Source organism: Solanum lycopersicum, chromosome 4 (genome assembly GCF_036512215.1).
Source record: "Solanum lycopersicum chromosome 4, SLM_r2.1".
Taxonomy (NCBI): Eukaryota; Viridiplantae; Streptophyta; class Magnoliopsida; order Solanales; family Solanaceae; genus Solanum; species Solanum lycopersicum.
In genome coordinates, this window is record NC_090803.1 from 63,193,816 (window position 1) to 63,220,656 (window position 26,841).

At 35.8% G+C, this 26,841-nt stretch overlaps 1 protein-coding gene across 5 annotated transcripts in view; it reads left to right on the forward strand.

Annotated features, from left to right (window-relative positions):
* The first annotated feature begins 3,713 nt into the window (after nt 1-3,713).
* The window catches only part of LOC101247317 (BEACH domain-containing protein B), a 36,689-nt gene continuing 13,561 nt past the window's right edge, over nt 3,714-26,841 (forward strand). For 4 of the 5 annotated variants that reach the window (XR_011220890.1, XR_011220892.1, XR_011220891.1 and 1 more), the window contains exons 1-22: nt 3,714-3,852; nt 4,088-4,309; nt 8,361-8,424; nt 10,326-10,554; nt 10,822-10,962; nt 12,159-12,482; nt 13,147-13,369; nt 15,290-15,358; nt 15,575-16,030; nt 16,249-16,576; nt 18,072-18,521; nt 18,656-18,811; nt 18,916-19,065; nt 20,505-20,660; nt 20,790-20,831; nt 20,977-21,321; nt 21,458-21,634; nt 21,800-21,960; nt 22,064-22,379; nt 22,469-22,901; nt 23,047-23,374; nt 23,564-23,752. Coding sequence is in view for 1 of the 5 variants with exons in the window: in XM_069297358.1 (XP_069153459.1) it covers nt 4,188-4,309; nt 8,361-8,424; nt 10,326-10,554; nt 10,822-10,962; nt 12,159-12,482; nt 13,147-13,369; nt 15,290-15,358; nt 15,575-16,030; nt 16,249-16,576; nt 18,072-18,521; nt 18,656-18,811; nt 18,916-19,065; nt 20,505-20,660; nt 20,790-20,831; nt 20,977-21,321; nt 21,458-21,634; nt 21,800-21,960; nt 22,064-22,379; nt 22,469-22,901; nt 23,047-23,374; nt 23,564-23,752 (4,859 nt within the window). In the remaining 4 variants the exon portion in view is untranslated. Of the gene's footprint in view, nt 3,853-4,087; nt 4,310-8,360; nt 8,425-10,325; nt 10,555-10,821; nt 10,963-12,158; nt 12,483-13,146; nt 13,370-15,289; nt 15,359-15,574; nt 16,031-16,248; nt 16,577-18,071; nt 18,543-18,655; nt 18,812-18,915; nt 19,066-20,504; nt 20,661-20,789; nt 20,832-20,976; nt 21,322-21,457; nt 21,635-21,799; nt 21,961-22,063; nt 22,380-22,468; nt 22,902-23,046; nt 23,375-23,563; nt 23,753-26,841 lie in introns of those variants that run through there. The other variant, XR_011220893.1, reaches the window with a different exon arrangement.

Consider the following 26,841-nt stretch of genomic DNA (forward strand, 5'->3'; position numbering starts at 1 on the left):
CTAATTGAAATTCAGGTCACGCATTTAGGCCCATTCGAGAGTGACGCTCCCAACAAAAAAAAAATTCATATCCAGGGCTCAAATCGAAAACTCTGATCAAAATTCAAATCTCACATGTAGGGCCTATTCGGGAGTGGTGCTCCCAACAAAATTTTCTTCATACCCAAAACTCAAACCGATACCTCTTATTAAGTATGAAACAATATCATTACCTAAAGAAATTTGTTGAGTCCATTCATAAAGAATGTGTTATATATGAAAGGGAAAATGCACAAGTACCTCCCTAGACAATGACCGAAATTTCAGAGACACATCTTAACTAAACTAAAATCCTATTACTCCCTGATTTTTATTTTTATTTTTATATTTTGTGCACCTTGTTGTCTTACGTGACATCCAAATAACTCTCACGCGCCTTAATTGGGTGGATTCACAGAGTGTGCCACGTAAAACAAAAGGTGCTCAAAATTACAGAAAAATAAATTCAGGGAAATAATAGGACCTTAACTTAATTAAAGTGTGTTTCTAAAATTTCGATTATAGTCTCAGAGGTACTTTTGCATTTTCCCCGTATAAATACATCATTATTAATGTTGAAATAATAATAATTTTTTCATATTAGTATATCGGTTGTCGACTAGGATTAATTTATTCAAACAAAAACAAAAAAAATTACTTTGCATTTTCTGAGGATATTAAATAAAATAAAAATTCCTTTTGCTTATGTGATACTTCCTAGCTACCAATAAATATTAAAAGCATGATTTTAAGATTCACTTTCCTATAAAGGAAATATGTAAATCTCCTAAAGTAATTTATAATTAAAAAAAATTGCTGCAAGTTAATTAAGAAATTAGTAATTAAATAAGATTTGTCAAAGAAGCAACTGGATACACTAATAATTCATCAGATAACACTCATTGAAATTTAAGTCATAGTTTAAGTCTACAATTTTATACATTATCAATCTACCAACTTATTTTGTGTTTCACTAATTAATTAATTAATAATAAGTTTTTATTTTTTTATAATTTAAATATTAACTAGCTTAGCATGCATAGATGGACCAAATTTAGAGACAATTAGATTGCTTATACTATCATTGGAAAGTAGGAAGTAGATAGGAGAAATTATGATCCATTAATTAAATTATTATATACTATATAACAATAATATATTGACAATATGTTACATGGTGTCTAAAAATTTAATAAGTAAACGTATGTATGAAAATGATAGGTTATATTATAGTATATGTATTTTATAAGTGACAAGTAGACATTAGTTTGATCCCTTCTTAAGGAAAGTGTGTACTTAAAGGTTTGGATGACAAACTCTCTAATAATGGAAATAATGCAAAATCGATTTTTTTTATAGTATCTAAATGTTTTATTGGCTTCTAACGTACTTCGATTCAGATTATATTGAAAGTAGGAAAAAATTAGCATAAAAAATTGAATTATCAAACGAGTTTTACACATACTGTTACTACAGAGTGTGTATTCTTATCTCTATCGACTTTGTTCAACATCAATATATAGAGCTTGAAATTTTTGCATGTGAAGTTTTCCACATATTGTGTTTGTGTTTGAAATTGAAATGCGCAAAAAAGTATCGAATTTAAACCTTTAACAACTTTAAATCTTTATTAGTTCAAAATCAAAGAAATTGGAGTTTTTCTTGATTATTGGTTTGGCCCTTCCTCTTAATGGATTTGGGCTTTGATTAAAGAGGGGTAGTTTATATATTTATATTATATAGAGAAGAGTAACTTCAACATATAACAAACATATAATTTATATTTCTATGCTGTAATTATAGTATGTATAATTGTGCTTTGTAATAAATTTTATATTTTCAATATATATTATTATGTATATTTCGTTATACATATACAAAAGAAGCAATTGTATAATTTATTTCAATATATATATATACAAAAAGATCAATTGTGTAATTTGTGTTTGTATAAAGCAAGAAAGATAAAAGAAAACTGGCAAGGGAAGATCTGTATTAGTATAATCATAAGTGTATAGAACGAAAATATATGTATTTGTATTTGTACATACAATTTTCTGTCATTTTGTACAAATACAAACGCAATTTATACATTTGTGTTTGTATAAAGTGAGAGAGGCACGACGAGTGAGAGTGGCAAGCGAGATCTGGGAGAGGGGAGAGATGGGAATGAAAAGAATATGTGTATATACACTTTTTTCTCACTTTACACAAACACAAACACATTTTACACATTTGTGTTTATATAAGTGGGAGAGGCGAAGAGAGACTGCCAAGTGATTAAAGAAGAGTGGCGAACGAGAAATCTAGGAAGAGACGAAATGACAAAAATTTGTTACGGGTTACAATTAAATCAAACTGTAGTTATAGCATATAAATTAAATTAATAGTTTATTATTTTATACAATTTTATATGCCCATGATCAATTTGCTTGTGGTATAACACTTGAATATGTCATTTTGTTTGATTTTATTTGATAAAATTGTGTTTTCAATTTTGAATATAAATAAATAGATATTTAAATTATCATAAAATTAAATAAATAGATACATGCATTAATATATGATAAATCTTCATCTTTAACTATATAGCAAATTAAATAACCACTTATGCTATCGTAAAGTTGAACTAAAACTATGAACAAGTGCATGTATATTGTTATATAAAACTATAGTATAGTATAAAGAAAACTCGAAAGATGATTATCTATTGCAAAGTGCAAACTACAACTTGTGAGTTTTGATATTTTGTAAATTGCATCTATGGGATTCGTTTTATGCTTTGTTTTGGTCACTTCACTTTTTAGGTAGCTAATAAGTTATTCAACACCATATATATGATTATATTAAAAAATTATCGGGGCCTTATTTGTCTTATTTAGATATATCAAAGATAAAAATTATAATTGTATGCTATATCTTTAGTTTGCATAATTGCGCTCCATAATAAACATGAGCTACTTATTTGTATATTCAATAATCCTGCTAATTTATATACAACTTAATTTTAAAAGAATTAACTAAAAAAGGTGCTAACTGTTGTTAAAAAAAAGGAAAATTGTATATAATAACAAACTAATAACCTAAAATAAATAGAGTAGCTATGGTTTGATTTAATTGTGCTACATAGAATATGTACTAACAGTTAAGGTAAATATATACAAAATCTGACTTTATACAATGAAATTTTGAATCATACAGATGCTAGAATTTATACCATTGTAAGAAGCTATAATCACTAATCATAAATATTAGAAACTATGACAATGAAGCATAATATAGTATAAATATTTGCCATTTCATTTAATTTTTCCATATGTATATATATATTGCATACATAACAATGTTTCATAAAAGATAAAAATAAAACAATTCTTTATTGACACATAACAAATACCACCACCATCAGCGAATGTGGTGCATAAGATTGAGATGCTCCTTCCTTCATCGTAGATCTCAAATTCGAATCGTGAATACAAAAAAATCCTTAATAAAAAATCAAAATAATCGGACTCTAATTCGAATATTTACAAATAATTGTACAATACCGATTTGCTTTAACGGTCAAAGATAACAGTAGTTAACGACGTTATAAATATGCTAGACTTCAAGGAGACGTAAATCAGGGGTATTTTCGTCGTTAAATAAAATTTATCTTTTTTCTACTCCATAATCTCTATAGCTTTTAATTTTTTGATGCTATTATTATTATTAATATTACAAAAAATATTCTCTTTTGAAAGACAATCATAGATCTTGATTCATCATTTTTCGTAAAACCCTAGAAAAATTTCCCCAACTTTGATCGGTTCTTCAAATTGATTTCATCTAAAGGTAAATTTTCAATTCTGTATGTATCTCTTCAATCATTGACCTGTATTGACTCATTGAATTAACAAATTCATTTCATCATTGATCCTTTTTTTTTTCAATTGTTATAAAAATTTGTTATATCAATGATGAATTCGGAATTGATGATCTTGTAGAAGATGATTTCATTTTTATTTTTGTTATTGGTTTTTTTACTTGAACAGTTTTCTAAGTTGTTCATTTGGGTGTGGGAAAATAGGTGCAAGTATTGAGTTTGATGAAGTGATGGTGAGCTGGAACAGTCTGTCTTGCATTGATTGTTGGCTTTTCAAGTATTGATTGTGTACTTCAAGGGAAGAATGAACATCGTTAAGGGTGTCGCGGGACTTATTCGGAGGAGTTCAGGCAGCCATGGTGGAGAATCCAGTTCAGGGTCACCACTAGAGAAGTTCTCCCCTCCTACTCCATTCATCCACTTCAGGTAACCATAGTCCATAATCAGTGGTAGCTATTATCTGTTTAGTGTTTTTTGTTTTGGCATTTGAAGTGAAACAGCTACATTTAGGAAAAATTTGAAGGAAAATATCAGATGACAAAAATAACTAGCATAATGGGGAAAAAAGAGAAACATAGTCAGACAATAGTTACTTCACCTCTTCTTCTCAAAACCCGGTCTTTGTAGAACTCTATCAGGTTGCATTTTGGTGTTAGTTCTTCCTCACTCCCATTCCTTGCTAAAAATGGAGCAGTAATATCAATTCCGGCGTCGAATAGAGTGCTACAAGGTGAACTTTCGCAGTACGTTAAAAATCATGGGGGGTACTGGCTACAAACTTTTCAAGCTAACGTTGCTTGTGTATTTAGGGTGTGAAAGTATAATCTGTGTAAGTACCACTAGATACTTGCCTACTCCTGCCAACAACATGTACATGTACCAAGTAACTCTGATCACCAAGGCTATGACAAATGGGAAGAAATCACCTAGTGTTTTTTTGTCTCTGTTGGAATTTGAACCTAAATTCTCATGGGTCTCAACCCACGTCGCCACACCCTTGGGTTACCAAACGTATATTTTTTACTTACAAGAAATTAGCTTTTACATTTCTGAAAAGTAGTAATAAAATTATTATGTATGCAAGGATGTTATATTCTCTAGTATGGAGTTACAGCCTGAAAGATGGAGGATGATACCTGCTTGTATATGGTGGACTATATGGAGAGAGAGAAATGATAGATGTTTTGAAAATAGGGACAACAACATGCAGGAAGTCAAGCTTAAATGTATTTTGTTCTGTTTTTGGTGTACAAATGTCTACTCCAGTGTTGTGAAAGGCGCTCGCTGTAGCGCCTTTGGCGAATGGCGAGGCGAGACCAGGCTGTGTCGCCATTATCCACTGAGGCTAGGCGACCTCAAATAGGCGAGCCGAGGCGACCAATGGCGACGTAAATGGCGTCGCCATTTTGATTTTTTTTTTTAAAGTTTTAACTTAATAATATTAGTTTTTTTTTTCTATTTTCAAACTTTCGTCAGACTTTCGTGTATTCCTTTTCTTATCTTCCTCGAGTCGCTGCTGCTGCTTCTTCTCTTCCTCAGTCGCTGCTCACTTCTTCTCTTCCTCAGTCGCTGCTCTCTTCTTCGTCTCTTTCCCTCGAGTTGCTGCTCCATTCATCTCTTTCTCTTTCATTCTTCACTGCTGCCTGCCTTGACTACTCTTTTTTTTCCTCTGTTTTCTTCACTCTCTGTTTTGTCCTGGATTACTGTAAAATGCTTTCTGCTTTCACTGTGTTGTGACTGCTGTCCATTATTTTTTTGAAAAAAAATTAATTTTCTATAGTATTATTATAGTATTTGTAATATATGTAATTGCTATTGAAATTTTGAATATTATATGTGCAATTAAATGTTTTTAATTTTTGGTATTAATTGGCGCCTCGATTCAAAAAGGCGAGCGCCTCGCCGCTTGGCGAGGCAGGCCCTTGTCGCCTCTCGCCGTCCAAAACACTGGTCCACTCCAATGAGACTGAGTCAATCATAAATGGTTTAGGGTCCACCTAGTTCCTGGTTTAGCATTGGAAGGACTTTAATCTTTTTCTTCTTTTTGTAAATATGGTTTTTCAGTACTGCCTAAATACTGACTGAAATACAATGTTACTAGTGTCAAAGAAATTATGGAGTTACAGCCTTAGTGTAACTGGTAAAGTAGGTTCCATGTGACCAAGTCACGGGTTTAAGTTGTGGAAACAATTTCTTACAGAATTGCAGGGTAAGGGTGCGTACAAATGGACTCTTCTGGTCCATCCCTTCTCTGTACCCCGCGCATAGTGCACCGGGCTGCCCTTTTTAGACTTGCAGTTATTTATCTATCTGTACATAACCTCTTTGCACATACAGAGGAAAATTTCCACTAATAATTTCAGCTATTACTAATAAGACTATAGGTTTATTTAATAAAAGTTTATCAATAGGTTTTACTTTATCTTGAAACATATGAGTAGCTAATAGTGTTACTAAGTTCTTTTCTTAATCCATCTGTCCCTGTTTAGGTAAATTATCTGCATTGTTCAATAACAAAGATTTAAGCTATGTGGAACAGGTTATTATATAAGAGTTCATTGACCAAATCAATAGTAACTCTACTCCCACACATCTACCAGAAATTTAATTGGTTATAATAGCCTAGGATCATCTTTAGTTTCTTGGGTTAGAATTTCCGCATCTTCTTGGATCCCAAGGGTGCTTAATAGAGTTGGCTTCTTTGTGTGCTTAGCAGCCTGGAAATGACAATGACAGCTGAAAGTTGTTATTATTGTTTCTTTTTGGTAAAGGTAACTCTGTATTCCTCAGTACCAAGAAGATACTGGCAGAATGAAATTACAGAAGGCTTAAGACCCTATAGAGAAGCAAAAGAATCTACAAGTGATACTGAATCTACTATATTATTCTCTTTACAGCAGAATTGAAATGACACAAAACAATTTAGCTTGATTCTCTGTAGAGTTACTAGTGTTTTTAAAACATCTTCTGTTCCTCTCCTCCCAGATGGTCCACCAGACACAAGCTGGTGCTATTGACCACTACTTCTGTCTATTCTTAGTCTTAATGTTGTTCTAGCACCACAAAAGGTTCTTGGTTTCCTTTGGCATCACTGATTGTATTCAGTTAATGCAAGGAAGAGCTGCCACAAAATGTCAGTAACCTTACAATGAAGAAAAAGACGGGTGTTGGCCTCATCCTTGTCATGACATAAGAAACATCTAGAGGTTAGCTGGATTCCCTTTTTTCTGGAGAACTTCATGGTTTAGGAAAGCCTTTCATGCAACCAGCCAGGTGAAACAAATCTTTTGTAAGGGGCATTTGATTTTCAGATGGACTTCCAGGACCATTCATCACCTGATATGGGCCTGTGAGCTTGGAGAAGGCAGATCTGACTGTGAAAAATTTGTTTTCTTCCCCCTTCCAAGAGATTGAATCTTCCCTTGTTCGGTTGAGGACTTCAAAAATCTTCGGCATTTCAGCCACACAATCAACCTCCCAATCATTAAGCAATCTTCTAAAAGATAGATTCCAACTATGTGAATTCCAAAATTCATCTGTGGTGGTGACAGCTGAAGGTTATAGGAAGAGGAGGAGAATAGTAGCAGGTGTCACTTTTGTAGAGGCTTGAGAAAAAAAAATGTGAATCACCTCCTGTTGCATTATCAAATAGCAGCACACTTTTAGTGGGTGGCTTTGAATTATTTGAAGTGTCAAACACACGAAAGGAGATCCTATTTGGTTTAGGTTTCAGAAGAAGAAAGAGAAGACTCATGATATGGGAAATTGGTTCCCTAGCTCTTATGTGTGTTATATGAAAAAGAGAAGCAGGAGACTGTTCGAGGGTTGCTAAAACCACTTTGTACAGTCGAGGAATGTCTTGTTGTCCACTGTTTTTTTGTTGCACCTATGATGCCCCATTTGTCTAGAAGATTCAGTGACTTTTGTAGAGAAAAAGGTTCTCTACTTTCTACTTACCTTATAAAAAAATACTTGCCTCATCTGAAATATTTATCGTGAACGTGTTTGGCTCTTCTTCACGTGACTACAGGATTAGAATGACTTAGGTCTCCTAATTGTGAAGGACTTATGACAGACTTGGTGCATGAGGTTTAATAACACATGTTAGTTGCTTGAATGGTACCAAAAAGCTGGCACGATTATACCTTGATGAATCTGCATATTGACCACCAAAGACGAACCTACCTGATGGGCGATGATGGCTGGAGTAGTTTGTGGCCTATCTTGCTAGCACATATATTTATTAAAGTTTGGGTTAAATTTATTCAAAATGTTAGTCACTTCTAGAGACATTTAATCTTTGACATGTAAAGCTTGCCAATTAACATGACTTAAGCATGAATAATCCTCATCAGATTCCTTTTATCTTCTACTGATCAATTTCAAGCCTAAGAATGTGTAATTAGATATTAAGTAATTCTCTAGTCAGTTTATATTTTCTAGGCCATGGTCAGATATGACATTTTTCGCTTTTCAGTGAGGTTGGGGATGAGGCAATTCTGAATACACTCTGGTCAAGATACGAGAATGCCCCTGATAAGGTATGTCTTAAATATCAAAAAGTTTCTGTGGATGCCATTTTTATTTCAAGTGTTCCTGAGGTAGTCACAATTGTGAAACTGTGAACTTCACTTGTTGAGTTGTTGCAACTTATAGTTTGTGTCCCCTTTGGTGGTAAGATGCTTGTAGATGTAGAATTTGTTGTTTTCCCAGGCTAGCTTTTGTGATGGGAGGATAGATCAGGATAACAGGAAACATGGTAAAAACTACATTGGTTCCTTTTGGTTCCTTTTATATGTTTATTACACCTATGATGCCAGAAAGTGAGGATGTTGCTTCTGTTATTATGTTTTGCTAGTTAGGTCAATTATATTGGTTTCATTGTTCGTAATGTCTTTGTAATGCCTTGTTAGTTATTAGTGAATCATCAAGGACTAAAGAATCACTATCATTGGGGTTCTTTGTAAGATGATTCAGTTATACTTCTCTTTCGCTCTGCTTGAGACAGCAGTATGTCATTTTCCTTCTTTATTTTCATTGTTATAGCCTTTTGCACCAATTTTCTTCTGAAATTACTAATCTTCTAAAGCATTCTTCAGGATACCTTTGTACTATACAACTAATCTTTGACCTTCGAAAACAAGCTCCTCAATCAGTTCGCGGGGCTGGGGGAATCTGATTCCTTTCTTCTATGCTTGTTTGTGCATGCCTGTATCAGCTGTCTATTGTGGATATGCTCACTTATAAGTTATATAGTCATAGGTTTCTATGTGTTATATTCATATTTTCAGAATGCAAATAACCTACACCCCATCATACATGCCTCAACAGTGCGTTTCTCATTACTGATGAAGAGATAACCGTGCAATTTATTTTCTCTCTTTATTAAATATGAAATGAAGGTTATTGGTTCACTGGTGATCTTCGAGTTAAATCTCTGTTCTTTTGCTCTGTAATCTTTTTTGCATAAACAAGATCTCTTGATATCTAAGCTTTGGCCATTCTGTCCAATTGTAGTGCTAATTGAGCTAACTCTTATTAACTTTAGAGTTTAGCCTTCCATTTTTCCTAATTTCTTAGAATTGATCATTTAGATACTGAATGGTGATTGAATAAAATGATTGATACCTAATCCAGAATGGTAGTGCTGTATTAGCCTGTTAGTGGTCAGTGTTATCAAAGGTGCGTTTTAAGCGTGCTGGAGCCCCGAAGTGAGGCTCAAATCGTGTTGAGCGCTTCGCCTCGCTTTATGTGTGCTTCAGTGTCATCATCAAGGTTCTAAGACAAACTTTTCCTTGACAATGAGCCTCTTATGAACATTTGACACGAACACAATTGATATTTCACTTTATAATTAAAAAGAAAATCAATTTCATTGGTCATATATTTGTCATAATGTTTATAATTATTAGTTTTGACTAAAACATATATTTTGTATTTTTTTCTCCCTTTGCCCCTTTTTAAATTAAACCCACACTTTATTTGCGCTTTGCGCTGAAAGCCCCCATGGACCTTAGAGCTTTTTTGTGCTTTTCGCCTTTGATAACACTGTTAGTGGTGAGAAACTACATCGGAATCTATGCAGAAAGCTTTCTGTAATGTTAGTGATGTGGCATGGATGACATGTTGTGTTTATATGTGTTTTGGGCTTTGAGATGCTGGCTAACTTTCTGGAATTGATCTGGGAATATGTTCATATCAATGGTCCAGTTGGCTTTTGGTACATGCAAGTTTTACATAAGTTGATTTTTGTTTCCTTTTTTTGTTGGTTAAAGGATTTTTGTTTCTCTCTCCTGTGAGAAAATTATGATCGTATAATATGTGGATCAGCTTTAGCCTTAGGTAGCTAGGTGGGAAGAGTACTTGAAATCTCTGTAATTCTTTCCCAACTTTGTCTGTTTAAGCATTGCAATCTTTTATGCCTTTGTGTGTTTATTTTCAGGTTGAAAAGAGAAGATTAATTCATATCTTTTTGAAGCAATTCCTAATTGTATACCGTGATTGGCAACCAATTAACCCTCTTCAGTCTCCTGAGGATCATAGCTTTGTGCAGCTGGTGGATTCACAGCATTCTGGAGATGTTGTGGTCGGCTGTTTTTTTGGACATCCTTCTGAAATTATAGCTGTCCTCATTGAGGAAGTTGCACAAATGATAACGCTTGTTAATGAACGTAAGTTGGTTCTTCACCCTCTTGCATTGCTTAAAAGAAAGTTGTGATGGTGAATGGATCATTTGTCTTTATCTAACTTCAGCAACAAATTCTTTGTTCTATTCTGAATTTCTCTTGTTTGCTAACTTGTACCATGACTGCTATATAGAAAATGTACTAATTAGAGTGCAAGTTTCTTTCCAGCAGATATTTTGTTACATCATGAAGTATACATTTGTATCTACTGGTGATAATTCAGTAATGTCATAACGATGCAATGAATTGCAGACTTATCAAGAAATTCTTCTACAATAACCTCCGAAGCGCTGCCTATCTTGGATGCTTTGACTGTTATTACTCGGTCAATGCACAATTGCAGAGTTTTTGGCTACTATGGTGGTATTCAGAAGCTTACGGCATTAATGAAGGGTATTATTTCCATCAAGCAACGCTGAACTCATTCTTTTATGCGTTTTAGGTGTTTTTACTTTTATATCTGCCTTTACATGTGCAACTTTATTTGTTTGTTGCTTTCTGTCTGTACAGCTTGGTGAAACATATTGGTCTTACTAAGGCTGGAGTCATGTATTCTATTCTGTGTTTCAATTTGAATATTGTTCCTCCATTAATTGCGAATATTGCTTACTTCCTTGGTAATAACATTTCTTCAGTACCTAGTCATTGTTTTCACTTGAAACTACAATTTTGTATGGGAATTGGGAAAAAAGTCAGTGAAGAGTATAAAGTGGTTGTGTTTTCAACTTGTTAGAGATATTCCTGTTAGTATCTGGTGTTTAGTACCTGGTATTCTGTTAAATGGTAATGAAGCTCACTTGGTAACAATGCACTTCTGCTAGAATAGAAAACAGATCAGAGAAATCTCTAGTGGTAGAGAGTAGAGCATAAGTACGAAGGAAGCTTGGCATGATTTGAATAGAGAAATAAATGAAAAAGGAAATAGAGTATCAGGGGCTTCAAGTATGGGATTTGCTTCTGGGAGAGACTAGGACCTCTAGTATTTGTTTCACTCTGATAGATGCATTTAGTTAGGAATTTTGAGGGGATACTTTGTTCCAAGATCATCACGTCATGGATTCAGTCTGATGGAAGGGTTTGTTATTGTTTCTATTTTATCATGTCTTGAGCATGAGTTGTCCTCTGTTCTTTGCGCTTTTGCTTGCTTTAAGACCTGAGAAAAAAGATCTTACATTGTTATAGAAGAAGTATAGGCATCTCTACCTCATCAAAAAGAAAAGAAAAGAAAAAAACTACAGACATCAAATCAGTAAAGTCGAATGAGTTTGATTTCCCCCCTTTTTTTTTTGATAGCCGAGAATTCCATCTGTGACCCGCCCTTTGGACCAATCACAGCCTTCTAAACTCAGTGGATAATGGGCCCGTCCCTTCTTTATAAATAGTATTTCATATTTTGCACTATTTTGTTATATTTTCTTTGACAGTTTAAGATCATTTCTGAGACTAGTTACCACCTAGTCAAGTCATTCCTGAAATACATTTAGACTTTTATACTTGCAATGTGCCTTTAACCTGTTAACTCTTCCCCTAACATTAGGATCATTATATTGTTGTCTAGCATTTCTAATCATGAGGTTTATTTATTTCAGCTGCTGTTGTCCAACTGAAGGCTATTGCTAGTGCTCTTTCGGCAGATGAAGCTTTGCCGAACCCTGTTGCAGAGAAGACTGCAATTCTCCAGAACATTCTTTTATATGTGGTGTCTATTATTGGTAGCTTTATTAACTTGCATTTCAGCACACCCAAAAAGACTTGGTTGAATAGTGGTTTCTCGGAGATTTTTGGGCCTAAACGTGTTGAAATACATGACATTGTTACCGGAGTAGATGTGTCTGATTCTGAAACAATGATAAGGTGGCATCAAAAGGCAATTGTCTCTGTAATGGAAGCTGGTGGTCTTAACTGGTTAGTAGGTAAGGTAGGCAGTCCCAATTTTCTTTTCTAGCACTGAACCTCTTTAAATGTGTGGTTCTTTTTAATAGATTTCAGTCTGTAATTTTTTCCTGCTCCACCTCACCTCTACCTCAGAGGTGAGGTAGAGGTAAGGTCTGCTCCACAGACACCACTGCATGGGACTACACTGGGTATGCTGTTGTTGTAGTAGTTTGTATATTCTCCTTACACGAAGAAGTTAAGTGAATGGTATTCATTCTACTTTCCTAAGGAACTGTTTGACTAATGACTTCACCCTTTTCCTGTATGCTTAAGCTCGTCGAGAGCCGATATCCTTATGCTTGGTAAGGTAATGCTGGACATTAGGTAAGAATATCTAATGGGGGTGCAACCTGACATCTTTTTGTGACTGTGGATAGCTGGCCCGGACACCACCATCATAATAAGAAAGAACAGTAATCAACTAACTATATATAGTATCAGTACATCAAATAGAAGTGTATAAACCTTTCTAGTAGAATTTCCCCTCAGTAGAGCCAAGTAACTTTGGAATGTGTGCATTTCGCACCTCTCCCCGCGACACAAAATTATTAAGATGGCTTGTATACCTGTCAGGTTGCACATTCTGCCTTTTCTCTCATTTTACTGTGGTCATTTCACTCAGATTTTTTTTTTAAATTTCAGAGCTGTTGCGTGTTGTGAAGAGGTTGAGTATGAAGGAGCAGGATACAGATATTTCACTTTATTATCTAACTCTTAGAGCTCTTCAATTAGCATTAGTTGATAACCCTCGCGGTCAGAATCATTTTCGAAGTATTGGAGGACTGGAAGTTCTGTTGGATGGACTGGGAGTTGCATCTAACAGTGCTCTGCGATTGAGACACTTCTCAACTTCAGATACATCAAGGTAACTGACTCAACTGCACACTTTTGATAAAAGTTATATCTTTATTCTTTCAAGCCATACAAATGAATCAAAGAAGTCCATAGACAGTGGTATGCCTTTATTGCTATTTGATCCTGCTATTATATGTGATGGTATATTATGTTTTTTTTTTTTAAAATTCTGGATCAGATTATTTAGTTCTTGTTTTGCTATAACAGAGGGTCATGTCCTTTTCTCTTTACAATCCATGAGCGGCTAAAAGTTACAAGTATATCCAATGTTTTTCTTAAAATAGGATGTAGGAAAATCAAATTTAGCTAAATTTACATTCTGGTTGAATCAAAGAAAATGTTAGTCTAATCTAATCTATTATACTGTCATTGTCATTTGGAAAGCTAAGATCTAATTAATATTACTAATTTTAAGTTTACTAGTTGACCTCGGTAACCATATATACTTCTAACGTTATGAGACAAATTAATATGCAGTGGGTAGTTTCCCTTGCTATTTGGACATTTATTGTGCCGAAGCAATAATCGAAGGTTCAGGTTTGACATATATGTGAACTTGACATTTTGTAAATCATTTTACAAATGTCAAGTTGCGTTAAAATTCAATTATGAATCTTACTGTCTCGGCCCCTTTAGTTTCCGTTCTGTAGAGTTTGAGTCTGGACTTGTATCTGGTCCTATTGTCAGAAAATGTAGTAATGCCTAGCTGCATCATTCTTTATTTGAAATAGGTAACTTTGTATTCACACAAAAGAATTTATCAAGAAATCGATGAGGAGGGATTTACAAACCCCTAGGGGGAAATTTTCAAAAATTTTACAATTGGGAGCTGGGAGGGGGTGCTATCTACTTCCCCCACTATATCTTGCTTAGACCAAAAATACAAAGGACTAAAGACATCTTATCTTGATCATCTGGGTGCTGTTAACCCTCCCTTCAAAGCACCTCTCATTCCTTTCTTTCCATAGTGTCCATCAGATGCAAGCAGGGACATCTTTCCACCAATCTTCCTTTGATCCTCTCTTCCCAATTCCTTTCTAGTGTGTTAGTACCTCAAAAGTTGTTCGGGGCATTGTCCAATTTGCCCCGAGTATACAAACGAACATGTTCCACAAATCTGTAGCTATCTTGAAATGCAGAATTAAATGACCATTTGCTTCAGCCTCTTGTTCACACATATAGCACCTTGAACAGATCTGTATACCTCTTCTTTGTAGCTCTTCGTGGGTTAGACAAGCTCTTCTAATTACCAACCAAGTGAAGCAAGCAACTTTTAAAGGGATCTTAGTCTTCCATATTAATTTCCAGGGCCAAACTGTTGTCAAAAGGTGATTGGTATACCTTTCCTAGTAGCAGGACTTCACTGTAAAAACTCCTCTGCTATGCAATTTCCAAACTGGTTTGTCGGGCACCGCTGTGATGCCAAGGAACAAGTTAAAGGCCTGAAGAAGGTCTGCTACTCTTCCAACCTCACAATCATTTAGAGCCCTTCTAAGCATAAGGTCCAAACCTTGAGGACTCCACATCTGCGCTATAGTGTCATTCTATTGTAGGCTAATAATGTAGAAATCAGGATAAATTAGCCTCATTTTCACATCACCTAACCAGATTTCATTCCAGAAACTGGTCTTCAGGCCATTCACATAACCTAGCTGCATCATGATATCTTGTTTTTTCTTTTCTTGCTGTCATTTGAAACTGGTTCTCTACATTCGTGTTTGTCCTTACCTTTTTTTGCTAGGATCATATAATTATTTATGCTATATTATGTTTGTAGTATGGGCTTTAACCTTTTTTTTTGTTTGATGAACATAAATTGAAATGGTCCAGAAACTTCCATTTAGCAGCTGAAAAAAGCTTATAACCATGCTTCTGATGAAATATTGGTTATTTTCTTTTCTAAGGTATTGGTTCATTTACATCCTTGCAGGAATGCCAATATTTTAAAGTGTACGTTCCAGCTCCATGTTCTCTCGTTGGAGGTTCTTAGAGAGGCGGTGTATCCTTTCTACTACTTTCATGTTCCCACTCGTTTATCCCAGTAAACTTGTTTGCTTAAACAGTCGGTTATTTTAAACAATTATACATTACATAGTCCCCTTTGGTTAAGCTACTGATAGTTGAGCACAAGACTGTTGACTCCTATCTTACTGCTTTATCCTGGGGAACAATTTTTCTTCCAAATGATTGTTGGTATGCCTTAATTTGATCTCAGCTTTGGAAATTTGAATAATTTGCAATTTTTATCAGAAAATGGACGGGTGCAGAAGTTGGCAAATAGCTTTTGTTCACTTGCATTCATGCTTCAAGAGTACAAGGAGAAAAGTGACAACTTGTTTGCCCAGGATGACATGGAAATAACTGTTTCTAGTGATAATGATACAACTGGGGAAGAAGTTCTAGAAACAAAACTTTCTAGTAAATCCAGTACACCTTACTTAAAGGATTGGCACGACTATGTTTCCAAGCTTAGTGCTGTCCTTTTCACTTTCCTTCTTTCACCAGAAGATGCAAAGGCAGATAAAAGCCAAGCATCCACTGTAAAAAGTAGCTTGCCAGTCTCTTCAGCATATGGAGAACTTTCTGTAAAGTGGATCATTAGAGTTCTCCTCACAGTCTTTCCATGCATAAAAGCATGCTCAAATCAGAAGGAGCTGCCTGGTCACTTAAGGTAAATCAGCCAGTATTTAGATCTTCTGATCTTTTTATTTTCCATTTCTTTCATCAATCTTGTTTTTGCATTTGTGGGGATGTTTTTGGGTGCTATTTTTGATTTTTGGAATTGCTGAAGTGCATATCTTTTTAGCTGTTGTTCCCCTGCTCTCATTTTTTTTTTCTGGGGTTCTCCTTGTAACTCTTGTTTCTGATTTGTTTATCTCATTTCTACAGGACTTTTATCTACACCCTTCAGCATCATGTTCTATCTGCATTCAAGAAAATTCTGGTGTTGTCGCCATCTTTGCTACATGTATTCCGGGCAGAAGGAGCTTGGGACTTTATCTTCTCGGAGAATTTCTTTTATTTTGGCCTAGAATCGCTAGGTTCTTCTGACGATTCGTTATCAAAGAAAGGTTCTTCTGATGATTGTAATGAACAGTGTTGTGATTCAAATGGCAGAACCACTAGCCTAAATCTTCATGAGCTTGAAGTTCTTCAGACAGAAGTGGTTTCATTTTTCGAGTTTGCAGCAACTTTAACTGGAAGTTCTCACAACTTGGTTAGTCATTTGATCTTTCACTGTCTTTTTGTCATAATGGTAAGTGTCTTTTGTCTATTTATAATTTTGGCGTCGCTCCTCCATCCTTTTTCAGGGTAGGCAATTTCCTATAAAGAATTATCCATGACATAAATAGTCTTACTGTAAAGTTTATCATAAAGCAATATCTATATCCTTCTTTACTAGTTTCAAAAAAAAAAAAAAGGAAAGAAAAATATTTGTCCTGTTTTATTGCCTTTTGCTTATAAAATAAAAGAAAAAGCCCCATTTCTAGTCTAAAGTTAAGTGGAGACATGGTGCGACTTGTTGTGTATAGTTATTCATTAATTGGCATTATAAAATGTCTTATCCCCCCCCCCCCCCCCCATACACCCCATGACTACATATATCTTTACTAGTCTCTAGATACTTGTGTTGCACGTGTACCCCTTTCTTTTAGTATAATTTTTGGAACCTATCCTGTAAAGGGTCATTCTCAGTCAGACCTGCTTCTGGAATATAAATAGGAGAAAGTTTGTGACAATGGTCTGACCTTGGTATCTTGTTTTGTGTGGCTGGTAGTTAAAGAGCTTGTTTAACTCGAGAAATTATAAAGAAGAGGTCTTCATATTTGCTCAAGATGTTTGCTTTTTGGACAAGGATGCTTAGACCAATGAACATTTTTTTTCGCATTGCAAGACAATTGTAAATCTGTGGCACATTTCTTTTCTATGTTGGGGGTGAATAGGGCAATGCCAAGAACAACTCTGGAACTATTGAAGAACTAGAAGAGTATAGGAGGGTCGGTGGCAGGAGTATTTTGGGCTTAGTTGTGCATGAGTAGGATTTTTGGGCATATAATTATTATCTTTCAACATGCTGTTGCATTTTAGAAGAGTTTCAAATGGCTTATTCATGCATAATTCTTCTGTCACCCTTTCTTTAGAAGATACAAAGTATTACTTTCTACCTTTTTTGATTACCAAGAAATCTGTCTGGGGCCAACCCTTAGGACCAAATGCAGCCTTTAGTATGCAGCCCTTCTCCACATAATACAAGGCTTAGTTCGCATGTTGCAAGACTCGGCACGTGACCTAAGTCGCAAGCCCTTCAATCTTTTCCACTTGGCCTGAGCTTTGATGGCTGGTATTGGTACTTTTCTTGGACTTATTATCTTGCAAGTGTAAGATTTTTTCTCCTCAGTTTGCGTATTGGGTGAAATTTGTCAATTCATGAGTCTGGATAGATTTCTTCCCTTGTTTATGTTAGCCTACTGTGCTGGTTGACATTTTTAGTGTTAATGACTGTCACTTGTGTGTTGGGGCCTCCTTTAATGCTTCACTTTCCCGGTTGCTTACTGAGCTTCTCTCCATGCACTTTCTACCAGATTAAAAGGTTAAGTAAATAAAGAGCAAAAATGTTTGGTTGTACTAGTATTGCATTTTTTTCATAAGATGTGAGCTTATTCAATTCAGTTTCCCTTTTATCCTGAAACTTATTCTTCTTATGGTGGCAGCCTGAGTGCTCCATTTTGCTGGAGGCTCTTGAACTTTCTGCTTGTAATCCCGGGGTTTCAAATCTTCTTGCTAAGGGCCTACTTCAAATAATGCGGTCTTCATCAGAGAAAACTCTTTCTTCTTTTAGAACACTTGATGCAGTTCCTCGTGTCCTCAAAGTTGCCTGCATTCAGGCGCAAGAGTCTAAAAGGCATGGCATTGCTAGTCCTCACACTGAGGATGATCCTGTTTTTTCTCTAAACCAAGACATGAATTCTTTCGAGATGATTCATAGTTGGCAGAACAGCATGGGAACTTTTATTGAACTCTTCACAGAATTTTTCTCTCTTACAAATGATGCCAAAAACACTACTTTGCACAGTGCTACCTGCATTGATCATTTGTTTGATTTGTTTTGGGAAGAACAATTGAGAAATCGTATGCTTCCTCTTATTCTTGATTTGATGAAGGTAGAATGAATAACCTTCAATGTATTTATCTCTCTCTCTCTCTCTCTCTCTCTCTCTTTTATGTTCTTGCATTGACTACTACTAATCTTTCATTTATTTACCTCTTTCATGTGAATTCTTTTCTGGGCAAACAGATTGTTCCATCTTCTGAGGAGGACCAGAAAGCGAAATTGTATTTATGTTCTAAGTATCTGGAAACATTTACTCATGTCAAGGACCGGGCGAACTTTGTAGAATTGTCTATTGATCTATTGGTTGGGATGATTGATTTACTTTTGACAGATATAGAGGTATACTTGGTAAATCTACGATTTTCTATGTTGCTGTAGCTATGTGTTGTCTGCTATTCGTATTCTGCTAACATGTTGACAGAGAGTGGTTTCTATGTTGTCAGTATTATCAGGCTTTATTTCGTGATGGCGAGTGTTTTATACATGTTGTATCCTTGCTAAACGGGAACCTTGATGTGCCCAAAGGTGAAGAACTGGTTCTGAATGTCCTCCAAACACTTACCTGCTTGCTTTCTGGGAACGATGTGTCAAAGGTGTGTTTTGTTTCTGCCGGTTACAATTTTCTCTTTTGTGCAATTAGTTGCATTGCAAAATTACAGAGAACATGAAAACTGGTGTAATTTTAGCCGCCTCCTAAATATACAGGGTGTCTAATTATGTTTTCACATCATTTCTTCATTCCTGATCATTTAGATCATCTTGTACGGTGCTGCGTTTCTTCTTTCTTATTGCCTAGCTTTGGCCTCATTTCCATTGTAGTGCCAACTCGAAGCCGTTTATCATATCCGTTGTCGCGATTTAATTTCCAGTGAACCTTGTAAATTTCTGTAACAAGGAACATTTGTTTTACTCTAGTATCTTTGCCATCTTGTGTTATTCTAAAGTTTCACATGAAAGGAGTCTATGTATTTCCCTTATGGTAAGGAGAGATCACTGTCTTAGGTGTCTGTCTTTTCCTTTGTAAAAGTTGACTGTGGGAAAACTTCTGTTAACCGCTCTCGAAGAACCTTTCATACTTTACTCCTGGTTTGGCAGTGTAACTTTGGCACTTCCTTCTGGTTAGGCATAAATTCCTGCAAGTAATGATTAAAAATTTAAATTTCCCGGATATATGCATCAGTATATTTAAATTGGTTGCACTTGAGCCGAGGGTTCTTCCGAAACAGCCTCGCTACCTCCATGAGGTAGTGGTAAGGGCTGCATATATTCTGCCCTCACCAGACCTCACTTGTGGAATTTCAGTGGGTATGTTGTTGTTGTATATTTAAAATTGGTACATAATGGATAAAACAAGCAGGAAGTTCTTTAGAGTGGATGAATTGAAATTGGTTTCGAAGACTCAGATCAAGTGCTGCATGGTACTTGGGGCATGTCTTTTATTTCAATTGAATATTGAGCTTTATCTTGAAGTGAATTAGGACCATGTTTTCACAAAAGCTCTTGGGGTAGACAGAAAACAACTTTTAGTTGACAGGCAGCAGCAACATTACTCTCCACTAAAAAGCTTAATCCTATGGGATCCCCTTTATTCTCTTGAGTCAGTTCTGTGTCTAATCAAAACTAAAAATGTCTTTGGTTATATAGAACGAAATGTCGATGGGTTAAATGCTAAAAAACCGATTCTAAGTCTATATATTCTTTCTGATTTTATGCCTTCATCTAAGCGAAAAGATCAAATGTCCAATCCATTTATTTTTCTGGTGTTCAAGCAGGTTGGGATAACCGTATTTTACCATATTATTCCGATATTTCTAATACATGCGATCAGGTTCAGTTTCTCATTACATCAAAGTGTTTCTTATCCCCTTCATATCTTTCTTTTACCATGATTTACTGGCCATCCACTGAAACAGAACATGTTTTTCCATGCCCAAATTGTGAAGAATATCTTTGCCTGCCAATTCATGATTTAACATGAGACGCTGGTTCATTTTTTGTTACTCATTTGTTCGTTATTCTTTTGGTCCCAAAGGCTGTGTTTCAAGCTCTTGTGGGCACAGGTTATCAGACTTTGCGTAGCTTGCTGTTGGACTTCTGCCAATGGCAACCAAGTGAGGCGCTTTTAGATGCTCTGCTTGATATGTTGGTTGATGGGAAGTTTGATCTCAAGGCAAGCCCTGTAATAAAGGTTAGTAGTCCGAAATCTTGTACGTACACCAACAGTAATAACATCCTTTTGTACTTGTTAGAAAAAACACACACAGCAGTTTTATTTCCTCTTGGTTTTAGTAAATTATGTCATCTTTTTGTATTTCAGAATGAAGATGTCATCTTGCTTTATCTCAGTGTCCTGCAAAAGGTTGGTATCAGTCCCACTTTCTCTATTGTTTTTCCTATTATGATATTGGCTGATGTGCTTCCACTTTTACTCTTCAATTATCTCCTTTTTATTTTTTGGAAATGTAGTATTCTGAATAATGATATTCTGTTTGCTAACTGGGCAGAGCAGTGACTCATCACGGAATCAGGGGCTTGATATTTTTCTTCAGCTTATAAGAGATTCAATGTCCAATCAAGCTTCTTGTGTCAAATCAGGGATGCTAAACTTTCTTCTTGATTGGTTTCCCCAAGAGGGCAAGGACACCGTTGTCTTGAAAATTGCCCAATTAATTCAGGTCATTGGTGGGCATAGCATTTCTGGAAAAGATATACGCAAAATCTTTGCTTTACTCCGGAGTGAGAAAGTAGGGTCACATCAGCAGTACAGCTCATTGCTTTTGACCAGCATGCTGTCAATGCTCAACGAGAAGGGACCAACTGCCTTCTTTGATCTCAATGGGGTGGAATCGGTAACTGAAACAATGACCTTTGTAGCAATCTGAAATATGTTTAACTGAATGAATGTTGTCTCTTCTTTTCCTTTCTCTACTTGCTCCAAGTAACTTCACATTGCAAATTGTGTGACGCTTCCCTTCCCTCATGCAGGGAATTTCGATTAAGACTCCAGTTCAGTGGCCATTGAATAAGGGGTTCTCTTTTACTTGTTGGCTAAGGGTAGAAAGCTTTCCTAGAGGTGGTGGAACAATGGGGCTTTTCAGTTTTCTCACTGAAAGTGGAAGAGGATGCATTGGTGTTCTTGGAAAAGACAAGCTTATATATGAGGTGATCAAAGTTGTTACTTGCTTTTGTTTTACTTGAGGCGTGTTTACATTTCTGTGAATCTTGAGTTTGGAGTGCGATACAATATTTGCATAGGTTACACCATCCTTCTTTGCTAAGCCACATTAGCCTGATATTGCAAATAATAGCTCCCTGTTACTTTTACAGTCAATTAATCTGAAAAGGCAATCCGTTGTGCTGCAAGTCAATCTTGTTAGAAAGAAGTGGCATTTTTTGTGTTTAACACATACAATTGGTAGGACATTTTCTGGAGGTAGCCAACTGAAGTGTTATTTGGATGGAACTCTTGTATCCTCCGAAAGATGCAGGTATTTTGCTCTCTCCCCTGATTTTCGATCTTGTTAGTGAAGAGTTTGTTCCATCCATTCCCAATTGAGGAGCACTTTGTGAATTTTCACAATTTGGTTGCAGATATGCAAAGGTAAATGAGCCTCTGACTTGTTGCACTATTGGCACGAAAATTAGTCTACCTTCCTACGAGGAAGAGAGTCTTACAGTTTCTTCGAAAGATCCATCTGCTTTCTATGGTCAGATTGGTCCAGTTTACTTGTTCAACGATTCCATTGCTTCTGAACATGTGCAAGGCATCTACTCTTTAGGACCTAGCTACATGTATTCCTTCCTGGATAATGAAACTGCAGTTCATTTGGATAACCCATTGCCCAGTGGAGTGCTTGATGTTAAAGATGGTCTGGCATCCAAAATCATATTTGGACTTAATTCACAGGTTCTTCCACTTTTTTCTTGAATGGCTTACCTGAAAATTATGTTTTTTTGCATGTTTGTATTTAACTGAGCATCAAATTTCTGTATTAGGCACGTAATGGAAGACGTTTATTTAATGTTTCGCCTGTGGTGGATCCTGGAATAGATAAAAGTTCATTTGAAGCAAATGTATTGGTTGGGACACAGCTGTGTTCTAGACGACTGCTTCAACAGATCATATATTGTGTTGGGGGCGTCTCTGTGTTTTTCCCTCTTTTCACTAAAACTGATTTGTATGAAATAGAAGAAGCTAAGCAAGCTGGCCAAGATTTACTTACCCCAATTACAAAGGAGCGCTTAACTGCTGAAGTTATTGAACTTATAGCTTCTGTTCTGGATGAGAATTTAGCCAATCAACAACAGATGCTGCTTCTTTCTGGATTTCCAATACTGGGTTTCTTGCTGCAGTCAGTTCCACCTGAGCAATTAAATATGGATACACTGTCTGCTTTGAAACATTTGTTGAATGTGGTTGCAAATGGTGGTATGTTGTACAAGCTGCTTCTGTCTTCCGTTTTTAGTTATCTTTGAGTTCATTAACTACTTATTCTGCAACTCTCAGTTTGACACATCTTACCGAATCTTCTGTTATAATGCAACTCTCTTAAATTTATTGCGAGGTCTGTCAGATATGCTAGTCAAGGATGCTATATCCCATATATTTCTCAGCCCTGTTATATGGGTCTACTCGGTTTACAGGGTTCAACGTGAACTGTATATGTTTCTCATCCAGCAATTCGATAATGATCCAAGGTTGCTGAGAAGTTTATGTAAGCTCCCACGTGTTCTTGACATAATTCGGCAGTTTTACTGGGATGATGTCAAAACTCGTTTTGCTGTTGGAAGCAAGCCTCTTTTACATCCTGTAACAAAGCACGTTATAGGGGAGAGACCTAGCAAAGATGAAATACATAAAATTCGTCTCCTTCTATTGAGTCTTGGTGAAATGAGTCTCAGGTAGTTTTCTTTTTCTTGGAGAGGATAAAACTTTTATTCTTTTGACTGTTGTAGTGAATGAAATTTCTTCTTTACTATGTTAGCTTTCTAGCTTTTGCTCAGCTTTCTCATTTTAGTTTTCAGAAATAGAGCCATTTCCCTTTGTGGGCTACCCTTTGAAGATGTTCTCCTACCATTTTGTTTATGCAGGCAGCACATTTCAGCATCAGATATAAAATCTCTCATAGCCTTTTTTGAGCGTAGCCAGGACATGGCTTGTATTGAAGATGTTCTGCATATGGTTATTCGAGCTGTTTCCCAAAAACAGCTACTTGCTTCTTTCCTTGAACAAGTCAATTTAATTGGTGGCTGTCACATATTTGTAAATCTTCTTGAAAGGTATGACCTTAAATAGTTGAAGCACATATTTTGATCATCATAAATGTTGAATTGGGCAGACACCCCATCTAAAAAGTTCAAATTGTTAGATGGGACACCATTGTGAGAAATGAAACAAAAACAACGAGAATTCCGAGACATTCAGCGTTGGTTATTTCCTGAAGTTGTTGTATTTAAATACTCTTGAGTTATTCATGCTCCAGCCTCCAAACTAAAAGGAAAATCAAGAATTCCACAACTACATGAAATCAATCACCTGATCCTAAATGATATAATATATTTTTCGGTAAACTTAGCTTTCTCCCTCAAACTGCTCCATACAAATTGTATATACCCAGCTTGCTGTAATTCATAAAAAAATTGTACGAAGCTTGCCTTATATATAACTTGCTTGGGAATTGGTGAATATATATGGAAGCTGATCATTTGAATATCATGAACTTTGTGACAATGCCTCCTTGGAGTATTTCTTTCTCGACAATTACCGTCTATGTGCTTGGTCGTCTCGTAAAATACCAAATTTGATGCAATATGAAGCTGCAACTTGCTTGTCAGACACAAGTTACATTTGGTCAAACTTCAAATTGCAGTTCTTTAAGTAGTTACTTGATCCATATGAGTTTTCACAGGTTGGCACCACCATTGCTCGATATTAAACTTCTGCAATCGATCTTGGAACTATGTTTTACTTCTTACTTTTACAGACTAGCTTATTTCCAACCAACAAACTGCACTACCAGTTCTGCCAGAAGTAGATTGCCTTATGGAAGTGAGGTTACCCAATCTGCATGCTGTATGCATAACAATCTGCTCATAACATTGATCTTCGCAAACCAATTCTTTCACTAGAGCAGATTTTATACAGGAGAATATGAGTCACCACATACTAGTAACTATTACACGGAGAATCAAGGACTTGACTTTTAATACTCACCAAAAAAACAATTTCAGGTTGAGGTTTGGTAAGTTAATTTAACTTGCTAACAGGCCTCCTGTATCTCTTAGAAAGCACCTCAGGCATGGTAGAAGCTTAATTTTGATCCTTAGAAGAGTCGATTAGCGTATATTTTGACATTCTTGTTTCCTTAAGAATATCAAGAGCACACTTTCTCTGTAAAATGACCATAACTTAATAACTGCTCTGGATTGAGCAGCCTCAATAGTCCATAAATATCTCAACTGACCAAGATCTGAGGTCTGAAAATGCTGAAATAGTAATACCTTCCTAATTCTTCTTGTGAAAAGTCGACAATAAATATATATAAACCACCTAATGCGTGCACATATAAGGAGCAGAATGATGATAGAACACAAAATCATCTGCTACACTGTAAGTCATGCCTAAATCCTGAATAACATCTGAGCTGAATATATTAAACCATGCTCGAAAGGATTGTTCTAGACCATAAAATGATCAACGTAGCCTTCATACCAGACTGCTGGACCCCCTGAACAACAAAGCATGGTGGTTGCTCCATATTTGTTTTATTTTTAAATCATTGTGATGATATGTGTTCTTATCTATTTATTAAAGGGGTAAGCTACAAACAATGACCATAGACAGTATAATCGACATAGACAATTTTTGCCACCGGAGAATGTCTTACCATAGTCTGGCCTAAAGATTTTTTTATAGCCTTTGGCAACTAAATGTGCCTTAAGCTGATCATTCCGACCTACAGTGCTAATTACTTCCCGCAGTAGATTTTCTCAAAGGTAGAGGAACAAGCTTCTAATTATCACTAGAGTGATGGTAAAACACACATCTCTTCAATCACAATTTCTTGCTGCCAGTCTGGATGAGAGAACAGAAACAGATGCAAATTATGACACAGAGAGAAATGAGATGGTGATAGGCGATGATAACTCAAACAAGTATAACTAGGTTTATGATTACAAGTACAACATATACTTTTTGAGTAGCAATAGAACTGTGCTAGATAGAGAGCAATGTATAGGGGCTTAAATTTCTCTTTTGTATTTTTGTTTATTTATGATTATGCCCCTGTAGTTATGCATCTACTTGATGCTTTTTTCAGTGAAACACCTTACTTCATTAAAAAAAAAGAACTGTGTGAGAGACAAGTTTGCAAATGAACAATGTTATCAAAAGCAAAAAAGCTCTAAGGTTAGTTGGGGCTTTAAGTGTAAAACACAAATAAATCATGGGGTTTAAAGGAAAAAAGCATAAGGCAGAAAAAAATACTAATGTGTGTTTAGTTCAAGACTAATAATTATGGGTATGAATGACAAATATTTTATTTTTTTGAGAAAGGTAACGTTACTTCTATATATCCACAGGTATACTACACCAACATGTATAGTTCCCCAACAAAAGTATTACAACTTACTTCTTGTGGTTCAGCTTATCCTTACAAAAAGTCTAAAACATCAAAAATATCTTCTTTTGAGCTAATAGTTTTCGCTCACACCAAAAATAAAATAGTCCTAAGCAATTCATCTTAAGAATCTGTAAGCTTCTTTGTACTCCTTCAAAACATCTCTTGTTCCTCTCCATCTAGACTGACCACCAAATACAAGCCGGGACATCTTCCATCTCTCCTCCTTCTTACTTACCATGTCATCCTTGTTCCAGCATCTGAGGATCCCTGCTATGCTTCCAGGTTTCACCCATCTGATCTCTTTTAGGAATATAAACATCCTCCATAGTTGGTCTGTCCACCTGCAATGCAAAAAGATGGTTGATTGTCTCAGTTTGTTCCCCACATATAAAACACAGCGACTATTTGACGACCCCTTATACTAAAGCTTTCCTGTGTCAAGACTGCCTCTTTTGCCAAAAGCTAGCAGTTAACTTTGTAAGGAATCTTTGGCTTCCAAGTCATCTTCCAAGGCCTATCTCTTTCCTTCACTACTGCTGAATTCAGCTCCTTGTATGCTGAGTTGACAGAGAACTTCCCATTCTTGTCTTTGCTCCATTCCAGTCTATCTTCTTCTCTATTGATGTTATTGAAGCCTGATACTGAATTGTAAAATTCTGCAACTCTTTCAATCTCCCAATCACTGAGATGTCTCCTTAGGATAAGTTCAATCCCTGACCAGTCCACATCATGGCAACTGTGGCATTT